The sequence below is a fragment of the Lycium ferocissimum genome, chromosome 8, assembly GCF_029784015.1.
Source record: "Lycium ferocissimum isolate CSIRO_LF1 chromosome 8, AGI_CSIRO_Lferr_CH_V1, whole genome shotgun sequence".
Classification (NCBI taxonomy): domain Eukaryota; kingdom Viridiplantae; phylum Streptophyta; class Magnoliopsida; order Solanales; family Solanaceae; genus Lycium; species Lycium ferocissimum.
Window position 1 is genome coordinate 42,834,067 of NC_081349.1, and position 12,126 is coordinate 42,846,192.

The 12,126-nt window shown below is 33.4% G+C and overlaps 1 protein-coding gene across 1 annotated transcript; it reads left to right on the forward strand.

The window, feature by feature from the left end:
* The first annotated feature begins 5,588 nt into the window (after window positions 1–5,588).
* On the forward strand, window positions 5,589–8,970 carry LOC132066976 (peroxidase 27-like). The gene is made up of 4 exons (XM_059460157.1): window positions 5,589–5,863; window positions 6,370–6,558; window positions 6,645–6,810; window positions 8,343–8,970. The coding sequence occupies exons 1-4, from the start codon at window positions 5,651–5,653 to the stop codon at window positions 8,750–8,752; spliced, it is 978 nt and encodes a 325-aa protein (XP_059316140.1). The 5' UTR covers window positions 5,589–5,650; the 3' UTR covers window positions 8,753–8,970.
* The last annotated feature ends 3,156 nt before the right edge of the window (window positions 8,971–12,126 follow it).

The following is a 12,126-nucleotide window of genomic DNA, read 5'->3' on the forward strand; positions in this document are numbered from 1 at the left end:
GACATGCTTTATACTAGGAAAGTTATGCCAATTTGTTGTCTATATCCTTGACATATTCATTAGGATCGAAAATTTGGAACTTTTCTGCAGCAAAAAAGAAAAATAATTAAACAAACACCATTTTAAGTGTCTTGCTATTTGAAATTCTTGATTGACTATTTCTACGAGAAAACAAAATTCTAACAAACTTCTGAATAAATTAGAATTTTGGCGAAGCACAAAATCTTGATCGTATATCGTATCTTTGAATGTGCAATTATTTTAAGTTTTTTCGGAAAAATACTAGAGGAAGAAAGGAAAGATTCAATCATCTGCCGCCTGCCGGCTCTATATATATATTGGAATTAAAGATAATAATAACAATAATAATAATGATAATAATAATAATAATAATAATAATAATTTATTGTTATTTTAATAAAAATTTACCATAGGGTGTTTACACCAAACCAATGCAATTTATCATGGTTAAGTGATTTACAGCATACCCACAATGTGTGATCCGGGGAGGACAAGGTGTACGTAGACCTTAAATCCCACAATGTGTGGTCTGGGGAGGATAAAGTGTACGTAGACCTTACCCTTACATCGGAAGGTAGGGAAGCTGTTTCTGAAAGACCCTCGGCTCAAGAGAAAACATGACGTAAAAAAAGTCGAATAAGGACAAGCAGTTCAAAGTAGTATGGAAATAAAATTAACGAAAACGAAAAAACCCATGATAAAGCAGTCTGAAAAAAAGAGCAGTAGCTACCACAGATAAATAATGAAGTGAATATATACATTAATCGATCATGGTTAAGTGATAGTTGTAAATTTTCAAACGCATGTCATACATTCATTAATTTGGTGTAAACACCCGATTTAGGGTAAAGTACGTACATATATATATGTATATATATGGGTTTTGCTAACCTACAACATGAAGGTTGTAGGATAGCAATGTACCCACTTTTTATTTCACTAAAATGCCCCTAATTTTTTTTATGCCAATACATTAAATGCAAGGACCTTTTTGTCTTTCACCAAGATTTCTCATCCCAGATAGAACCCCTGCTCAAAACATGTTCTGCTGCCTCCATGCATGTCAATCTCTTATTTTTCCACCTCCATCTCTATCTATCTATCTCTTTGTTCCTTTTTCTTTTTCTCGTAATAAAGTTTCTAATCTTTTTAAGCATGTAAAACCAGCAACTAAAAGCTAAACCAAATCTAGTCCATTTCATCGTTATATTTGAAAATGTAAACCCAGTAACTAAGAGCTGAATCAAATCTGAGCAATGAATTAGTTATAAAGAAAAAATGTAAACCCAACAATCAAAACCTAAACTAAATTTAACCTATTTCCTTGTTATAATCTGAAAATTTAAACATAACAATCTCTTTAAGCTAAATTTAAAAGTGGGTTCTATTTAAATTATTCTTTGCAATGTGAAATTACAGCAACTTAGTTTATTTATGCCCTCTTTAAGGAACCCATTCACAATCCCCCCTAATTCATGGAGACCCATTTACAAATTAATGCACCAAAGAATTAGATATAATGCTTGTTGAGCAAAACAAAATGTAATTTTTAAAGAGAAGGAAAAGAAATTGGCAGCTTTTGCAGCAGGGAGATGAAAAAAAAATAAAAAAAATTCAACATAGAGATTAGAGATAGGGAGAGAGACAACAGACAGAGAAATGAGGAAGGCGAAGTAAGTTTAACTTTTTGGCTAAACGACTGAAAGCCTTTTTCATTCAAGAGGACTTAGAATAAAATTAAGGGCATTTTAGTGAAATAAAAAGTGGGTACATTCTTCACTATAACCTACAAGGTTAGCAAATATATATATATATATATATATATATATATATATATATATATATATATATATATATAAAGAGAAATATTTACGATGTGACGATAGTTTTTAATCTACAAAACATAACATTATAAACCCTATACAAAACATTACTTAAAACAAAAAAATTGAAGTAATTTTTTAAGCCTTTGAGCAAAAAAAAAAAATTAATTTAAAAAAAAAAAAAATTCTTAAAAAAATAAAAAAAACGAAAAATATATGAAAATCCGTCACATTTCGTAAAATATCGTTATGTTTTGTAAGGAAAACTATCTATATATTTTGTAATAAAGAGTTTTAAGTAGGTACCCTGTGTCATTTTACTTTGATTTTTTGGGTAAAATTCTCACGGGCCAGCCTATTTTGACACTGCCATCTAACATATATACCTGTATTTATTGAAACTTTGCACATACATCCACTTTAGACTACGATAACAGAAGTTAGGGTTGACAAAATTAAGCTTCAGATCATGCAAGTTCAAGCAAAAATGATTGGACTTCAACCATTTATGTTTGACCTTCAGTCATGTTAAATTTCAGATATTGTGTCTGACATTAGACTTTGTCAAGAGTGACTTCTGACATCATATGTCTAAAGTTATTTTGAAATGGTTCACAAGCAAAAATTTAAAAAACGGACAAAAATTAAATGGCGGTGTCAAAATCGAGTAGTCGTGCTCTTCGCCAATTTTTGGGGTGTTGTTTTTCACCTCCAAAAGTGGGGTTGGATTGATGTGGTTAATTAAATTTACAACTATTAATTAGTTGCTGTGTCATTGTTCTAATTGAAATAATATTAGCTTATTGTTGCATTACTGCTTTTTGTCGCAGTCTGTGGCGAATGGCATTTTCTTAAAGTGAATATCCATAGAACATTGCACTTCAACTTTTTAACTCTTGTCAATTTTGAGGGAAGAAATTACATGGTTTGTCCTTCAAAATGGGTTGGTCTTTACTTTTGTCCTTCAAAATCAAACTTATTATGCCTAGAGGGCATAAGTTACACATCATAATATTCACGAGTTATGTCAGCACCCTTAAAAAACATATGCCCCGCTATGTATGTGTTCAATTATGAAAGCCAAAAATTAAAGACCACCCAATTTGAAGGGAAAAAATTAAAGACCAGTCCATTTGAAGGGAAAACCGTGCAATTTCTTCGGCCTACCCAACTATCCATTGGACATTATGATGCAAAAATATAAATTTATGTATCCACGAAAAAATTGTTTGTTATAAGGGACAAAAATTAAAGACAAGCACAAAATAGGAGGAAAGTGCAAATGACCCATTTTGAAGCGGGTAGTCTAATGGTCTTGGACTGAAATTATAGCCCATGTTTGGATATCAGCTCCTGTTGGGCCGACCCAACTTGCAACCAGAGTTGCAGCCCAAGTCTATTCCCAGCCCAAGCTCTGAGTGATCTTGACTCAGATTAAGTGGTTTAAGTGGGCCAGTTAATCCAGCTCCAGAATTTAGGGGTGTGCAACTGTACGTAGTTTGGACAAACCCAAGAACCTTTTGAATTGTTAGTTTGGATTTTCAAATTACGGATTGAATTTTGAATCTAATTTTTAAGTTTACTGGATATTGAATTGGATTTCGAATTTGGAACTTTGATGTTTTGGATATTTCAAAATTCGAATTTCTTATATCTTATATTTAGTCCTACCCAGCTATCATCGGACATTAACGCATTAATTATATGCAGAGACGGATCCAAGATGGGAAATTTGCACGATTTTCCTTATTTGAGAGGTGGTCTTTGATTTTTACCCCTCAAATTGTTGGTCTTTAATTTTTGCTCTTCGCCTAAAAATTCATGGGTTTCGGGTTCGAACCTTCGCTCAGTCAAAATTTTTTTTTAAAAAAATCGCAAGGCAGATTTTGGATTTCGCATGGCAGAATTTCCTGCAAAACTCTACCTTAAGGCAGGCAAAACTCTCCCTTAAGAAAGAGTTTGCTACCTTATAGCGCACAGTTTGCTACTTAAGGCAGAGTTTGCCTTCAAGCATAAGGCAAACTCTCTCTTAAGGTGGAGTTTGAATTCAAAACTCTGTCTTGCGAATCTAAAACTCCACCTTGCGATTTTTTTAAAAAAAAATTTTGACTGAGCGGGAGTCCGAACCCGGTTTTTTAGGCGAAGGACAAAATTAAAGACCAACAATTTGAGGGGCAAAAATTAAAGACCAGTGCCTTTGAAGGGAAATCCGCGCAAAAAAAATGATCGAAGATTTGAAATTTATGGGTTCCAAACGATCTCAAATTGAAAAAGTTAAAAAAAAAAAAAAAAGAGAGAGAGAGACAAAGTAAAGACTTGCATGGTTTCTTGTAAAACAAAGCGAAAAATAGGTTCCACCTTTGCCACTAAACCAACAGTCCACTTTGATACTAGGTTCCCAATTAGAAATTTGTTATATGCTTAGTGGATTTTCATAAGATCCGAGCAAAAGTTATTAGGTTCCCGAAACCCCCACCTAAATACACTCATTCCGCCCTTGTTTATATGTTCATCTTATAAGTAAACATACCCTACTCACTAGACATCAGCTCATATACTAATATATTAAGTCCAATATGTTTGTATTTGTTAATTTTCAAGATGACTATTTAGATTTTTTTTTTCTTTTTTTCTATTTATTGTCATTGTCAGCATATTCTATATTAATTACTCTGTAGGACTTGTTTATTCGCAGGGTCTTATTACTGCTTTTGTTGCATTTACTTGGTAATAGTCTCATTGCTTGAATGAACACTTTATATAGATGGCTGTGATAGGAATGGTGAACTACTAAGGCAATCTGATATGAATATAAATCTGATATGAATATACTTTATTTGGATGTTCATTTTTGTAAGAAGAAGAAGCAACTTAACTTATAAACTCAAAATAAAATAAAAAATCGTATTATTCCAAACCGATTAATCTGAAATCAAACTTAAGAAATTGAATCCTATCCGAACTTAATTGGATCGGATTGAGATTACATTTTGCAAAATCCGAAAACTGAAATATATATATATATATATGTATATATATATATATATATATATATATAAAACTGCAATTCCCAATTCCAATCCAATCCAATCCATGGACGGCCCTCGTAGTTCAGATCACTCGAATTTGGGCTGGGAATGGACTTGGGCTAATCCATCAACTCAGCTTCAAAACCTCCCTTACTTCATCCATAATTTTAATTAATTAATTAATTCTGAGAACATGGATATGTAAGTACCTTAGATTATTGGCAAAAGGTTAATGCTTTACTCAGTCAGAGAAATAAGATTCCTCCGATTAGAGCCTATCAGAATACATGATTAGTACAACCTGCATGCTGGATCTTTATTATAGAGTAATAAATAAAATTAAAGAATAAGTCGAAAAAATTATGAAGATTCGTTTTAGCTCATTAAGATCATGTACATTCATGTGGTAACATGCAATTAAAGGTCAACCATTACTTCTTTACATTTCTCTTTGCCTACACGACGACATCCTTCTTCTTGAGAAAGGAAATGTATGTATATTTATATATGAATGTGGTAATGGCATGCAATAAGTTTAATTGAAAGTCAACTCTCTGTTACTCCATTATATCTATTCATATAATAATGAAGTATTTCATCATTGGCCAACTATTTCAAAGCCAGCTTATCTTGCATGAAAAGTTCAAATCATGCATGGTACTTCATATCGACTAATTATTACTATAAATAACCAATCTGTGTCACATACCAAGAGCATCAAATCAGAAAGAAACAAATTACTTCAATTTAATTTCTCTGTTTCTAATATTTCCAACAATGGCTTTCCCAAGACTAATTTTCCAGTTGTTGTTTGTAATTGTTCTTGCATTTGGCCTTTGTAATGCACAAGACTTGAAACTTGGCTACTATGGTAAAACATGCCCAGGAGCTGAGGCTATTGTGAAAAAGACAACTTCACATTACATCTCAAGAGCACCAACTCTAGCTGCTCCTTTGCTTAGGATGCATTTCCATGATTGCTTTGTTAGGGTAAATTTGCTTAATTTTTTTCTCATTTCCATCTTCCATCTTTATATATATATATATAATGAAAATAACATTGTGCTCAAAGATTTTTAAGTTCTTTATGTACTTCCTTTGTCCCGATTTATGTGGTATTATTTGACTAGTATAGGCACATAGTTAAAGAAAGAAAATGAGAATTGTAAAGTTAAAGTGCTCTAAATTGAGACAGGTGATATTATTTCTTGGACAGACTAAAAAGGAAAGTGTGTCACATAAATTAGGACAGAAGGAATACTTAATTAGGATTTAAGTTATCCACTGATAGTATGAGATGATCACGCATTTCAAGAATTATTTTAGAATTACCCACCTGATAGTGTAAACTGCAAGTGCATATATATATATATATATATATATATATATATATAACTCTTATTAATATTAATCATTATTATATCTATTTACCAAAAAAAAATCAGTAATCATTTCTTTTATAAAAAAAAAAGGTCCTTATAAAAATGTTTCTACAGGGATGTGATGGATCTATATTGCTAAACTCAACCAAGAACAATCAAGCAGAGAGAGATGCCATTCCAAATCAATCCCTTAGAGGATTCCAAGTGATTGATGCTGCAAAATCTGAATTAGAACACAAGTGTCCTGGTGTGGTTTCTTGTGCTGATATTCTAGCCTTAGTTGCTAGGGATGCAGTATCTATGGTGAGAGATTAATTAACTTTACTTATATATAAATTAAGAAGAAAAAAATCATTGTTAAGTTTTAATTAAATGGTTTGGTTTTACAGATTAAAGGACCATATTGGAAAGTTCCTTTGGGAAGAAGAGATGGAAGAGTGTCAATCATGTTGGAAGGACTCACCAATTTACCAGCTCCTTTTGCAAATATTACTTCCCTTAAAGCTCAGTTTGCCTCTCTTGGTCTGAATGCAAAAGATTTAGTTGTTCTATCAGGTAATATTATAAGTATTTGGTTTCAAATAATAAATGGGAACATGGTATATTCACTCATTTTTTTCAAGTTTTGCTAGCCTATGCCAGATTTTAATTATAAGCAATTTCAGAACTCATAAATAATTTACATCGACACATATTTAATCAGTCTTAATTGTTTGGTGTTTTTCTTTAATTTATCTTTACTTTTCACACTATACAAAAGTGACATATTTCTATATCTACAAAACACTTTTCTCTTACATGATCATTTTTAATGATATCAGTATGTTTATAGAAATTTTAGTGTGTCAAATGCATGAACTGCGGTGAACTTGGGCTGATCAAAATAAGCGAAATTAATAAATGAGCAGATCATCAATCAGATCAAAAATTACTCTTTTTTTTTGCGCGGAAGGTCCTTCAAAGGCACTGGTCTTTAATTTTTGACCCTCAAATTGTTGGTCTTTAATTTTTGCCCTTCGCCTAAAAATTCATGGGTTCCAGGTTCGAACAAAAATAAAATAAAAATTGGTAAGGTAGAGTTTGAACCTTATAAGACAGAGTTTGGGCAAAAGTCCGCCTTAAGGCTTAACTTTTGCCCGAATTGACCTAATTTTAGGCAAAAGTTAGGCGCTGCGCAGTTAGGTTTGCGCCCATGCCTAATTTTTTTGCCTAATTCTTTTTTTTACTAGAATAGGCCTAATTTTGCTATAAACTTCTGTCTTACGAAATTCTTTTTTTATTTGACTGAGCCGAGGTTCGAACCCAGACAGCGAAGGGAAAAAAATTAAAGATCAACAATTTGAGGGACAAAAACTAAAGACCAGTGCCTTTGACGGACAATCGTGCAAATGACCCAAAATTACTTGGGCTGGGTCAAATAGTTATAGCCGAACCTGTTCATCTCTAACCAAGTTTTATTTTTGTATTTATTTTCTTATAATTTATTTAAATATCAAACATAAATTAACTAAAAAAGATTACTTTATTTTGACTATGTCTAACATATCAAAGAAATGAAAGTTTTTCTCAAATATTTTGACTAGTTCTCTTATGGTCAATTTGGTCTACATACTTAGCTCAATTCAACCCAACATTCAACCCAAATAAATTTGGGCCAAAATTGAACCCCCGTGAGAAAAGTGCTCAGCCCAAATTTCCAAGAGCTGGGCCACATTTCATGGACAAGTTACCCATTTGGCAAAAATAATTATATTTGCTAGCCAAATATATATTATTTTGTATCAAAAATGTATATTGTAAATGAATATACAAATACATTTGTTGGCAATTATTTTTGTAAGCGACTATTTAAGTCAATTTTTCTATTTTTTTCATACTAATTTTGTCATCCTCTAAGAAAATCAACACTATTTTGTTGTGAAGCCTATAATTAGAGGTGTACATTCGATCTTTTACGCACACTTGGAGTTGTTTCACCATAGATTTTGGCTAAAGTTTTTGAAATAATATTTGACAATTATATTTCAAATAAGTGTTTATTCATTAAATTGGGACAACGGAACTAACCAATTGTACACGTTGTTCAGGAGGGCATACCATTGGAAATGCACATTGCTTTGCCTTCACAAACCGAATGTACAACTTTACAGGCAAAGGTGACACTGACCCAACAATGGATCCTAACTACATTGCTCGTTTAAAAAGCAAATGCACCTCAGTTAACGACGTGACAACAATTGTGGAAATGGATCCAGGAAGTTTCAAGACATTTGATGGAAGTTATTACACTTATGTAGCCAAAAGGAGAGGACTTTTACAATCTGATGCTGCTCTTCTTGATGACAAAGAGACTAAAGCTTATGTCAAATTACAAGCTTTGTCACATGGATCAACTTTTTTCAAAGATTTTGCTGAATCAATGGAGAAAATGGGAAAGATTGGAGTCTTAACTGGTAAAGCCGGTGAAATTAGGAAACGTTGTGGTTTTGTAAATTAATTCATTTAACTTAAAGCGCAATTAGCTCTTCATGTTTTTCTTTTTCTTTTTTGCTTTACCTTGTTGATTTTTTGTTTTTGTTTTAGTTATTTGGTCTACCTTCATAGCTAATATTCTTATCTTTTGATTATTTATATGTTCTCTTATTAGAAATAATAATGGTTGTGGTTGACTTATAAATTGTTTTGCCCTATTAAAGTTTTTTTCCTTCCAAATATCAAATTCATTGATATTGTCCATAATTCTTCCCTCATCCCAAATTTATGTAATGATTATTGACTAGGCACGGAGTTTAAAAATGAAAGAAGAACTCTCGAAGCATGTGATTTAAAACAAATCATAATTCTTTTTTTGATAACAGCTGTAAATACTACCATTAACTAATATAAAACAAATACACCTAACGAATACCTGAACTTCACAACCACCTTATAGGAAAGGTGTTATGAGTATTAGGCCTACAACAAGCAACTAATTACACAAAGAATCTGTTGATTAATTGCCTCAGTTATTGCAGTAAAAGTTCAAAAGAAGTTGTTGGATTGTTTCATGTTTTTTAGCCATTTTCAGTAATGTTAACTTGGTTGTTGATTTTTAGGAGTTTGTTCAGATTTTAGGAGTTTGTTGATAATGGAATCATGTGCAAAGTAGTTGCTTAAATCTAGGCTCTAGTTGTTGAATTTTTCTGTATTTAAACACCATTTCAGTTCAATGAAAAGATATCTTTCCAGCAGCAAATATTTCTTCTATTCTTCTTGCCTTTATTTTTGTTTCTAGAGTTGTAGTTTAGCTTAAAAACTCCAACAAAATGGTGTCAGAGCTCTCTTCTTTAGGGGCATGTAATAGAGGGAAATACATCTTTTTTCTTCTTCTATGGATTCAGAAACTCCTTTCACTACACTAGCACCACCTGTCTTCAAAAAGTGAAGGCTATCGTATTCGGCGCAAGAATAGAGGCACATATGAGGCAACGATCTGCGGGAAGTTGTTGAGGAGGACTACGAAGTTCCTCCCTTGCCTGCAAACCCATCCATGGCGCAGATAAAGAATCAAAAGGAGAATAAAATAAGAAAATCAAAGGCTAGAGCAACGTCATTTGCTGTAGTCTCATCTGAAATCTTTGTCAGGATTATGACAATGAAATCAGCATTTGAGGTTTGGAATTTCCTAATATAGGAATATGAAGGAGATGAACAGATCAAAGGAATGCGTGTTCTCAACCTAATCAGAGAATTTGAACTTCAAAAGATGAAGGATTCAGAGACAATCAGAGAGTATTTTGATAGATTACTCAGCATTGCCAACAATGTAAGATTACTTGCCTATGAATTTCCTGATTCTAGATTGGTTCATAAAATTCTCGTAACAACCCCTGAAAGGTTTGAAGCAACCATTTCCTTGCTGGAAAATTCCAAGGATCTGTCAAAAGGTTTGAAGCCCTAAGCCCCTGAACTATTGAATTCTTTGCAGGCACAAGAACAGAGAAGGCTTATGAGGTCTGAAGGGTCTGTCGAGGGTGCATTACCTGCAAAAGTTCAGTCAAACCAGGGAGACAAAGGGAAAAAAAAAGTGGAACAAGAAGGAGAACTCAGGTTTTGATTCTCCAGATTCAAGTGTGTGAAAACAAAACATGATTTTCCTCCTTGCAAGCATCAGGAAAGAAAGGTCATCCACCGTTCAAATGCTGGAGAAGACCAGATCAGCAGTGTGAAAAATGTCAGAAGATGGGACATCATCAAAAGATTTTCAAGAACGACACTCGGCAAATAATGTTGCACAAGTTGCAAGTCAGGAAGATAAGGAGCAACTATTTGTAGCAACCTTTCTTCCAACTAGCAGCTCAAGTGACAAGTGGCTTATTAATAGTGGTTGCACAAACCACATTACATTTGATCATGATCTCTTCAAGGAGTTGGATACTTCAGTGATTTCAAAAGTACAAATTGGCAACGGAGAATATCTTCCGGCTGAAGGCAAAGGTACTGTGGCAATAAAAAGCTCTTCAGGTACAAAACTAATTAAAGACGTGTTTTTTGTACCTAATTTAAGTCATAGTTTGTTAAGTGTTGGCCAGCTGCTTGAGAATGGTTTCAAACTTCTCTTTGAAATCAATTATTGTCAAATCAAAGATGTGGAAGGTAATAATCTATTCAAAGTAATGATGAAAGGAAAGAGATTTACATTGGATCCTTTAGAGCATGAGCAAAAAACTTATTCTGCAATTAAGATCAATGCAGAAGTTTGGCACAAATGGCTCAGACATTTCAACCATGCTGCTCTACTGAACTTAAGAGGAGAGATCTGGTTCGAGGGTTGCCTAACCTTGAAGCTGAAATACCAGATTGCAAAACTTGTCGATTGGGAAAGAAAACAAGGCTTCCTTTCAAGAAAGCAACCTGGAGAGCTACTGAGAAACTAAAATTAATCCACGTATCCATCTGGTCCTCACAGAACTCCATCACTCAAAGGAAGTAAGTATTACATAGTCTTCATTGATGACTATACGAGAATGTGCTGGATTTACTTTCTCAGGTTCCAATCAGAGGTTGCCGCTATCTTCTGGAAATTCAAGCAGTGGATCGAAACTCAAAGTGGCTGTAAGATTCAATCTTGAAGGTCTGACAATAGCAAGGAGTACACATCTAATCAATTCAATGTATTATGTGAAGAAGTCAGGATTGAACACCAACTCACTACTCCATATACTCCACAACAAAATGGAGTTAGTGAGAGGAAGAATCATACCATAATGGAGATGGCTAGATGTTTGTCAGCCTAGAAGTGTTTACAAAAGAGTACCGGGGAAAAGCCGTACATAAAACAAGGCTTCCTTTACTCAAGAAAGCAACAAAGGTAATTAGAAAGAAAGACACCATTCAAGTCCGGTATGGTTATAAACCTTTTTAAAAAAAATTCAAAGTGTTTGGATGCATGTGCTTTATGTGGCTACGACTAAAAGAGATGTTCGGATAAAAAGTCACGAAGCTTCGGAATGTTTGTGGGTTACATCATCGGTTCTAAGGCTTATACGGCTTATCCAACCTCGTACAAGGAAAATCCCCGATAAAGAAAACAAGGCATTTCTTTGGAGGATGAAAGCAATGGAACTTGAAAGGCACAATCAATATTAGTTCCATATCAAAGTACAAAACTCCAGCTGGATGAAGATGAATTGGTAGATGACGTTCTAGTAAGATGCACGAGATCTCTCTCTGATAGCTATCAGAAATGCAATATGGCTGTTCTTGAGCCGACAACTTTCGGGAATACAGAAAAAGATCCAAAATGCAAAATGAAAAGCTGCAATGAAGGAAGAACTCATCATGATTGATAAGAATCAGACCTGGAAACTCTTGAAAAGGCCTAAAGACAGG

Coding starts and splice junctions, on each gene's coding strand:
- LOC132066976 (XM_059460157.1), top strand. CDS start 5,651: ATGGCTTTCCCAAGACTAATTTTCCAGTTGTTGTTTGTAATTGTTCTT. Junction 6,559..6,644: donor CTAGGGATGCAGTATCTATG/GTGAGAGATTAA, acceptor TTGGTTTTACAG/ATTAAAGGACCATATTGGAA. Junction 6,811..8,342: donor AGATTTAGTTGTTCTATCAG/GTAATATTATAA, acceptor CACGTTGTTCAG/GAGGGCATACCATTGGAAAT.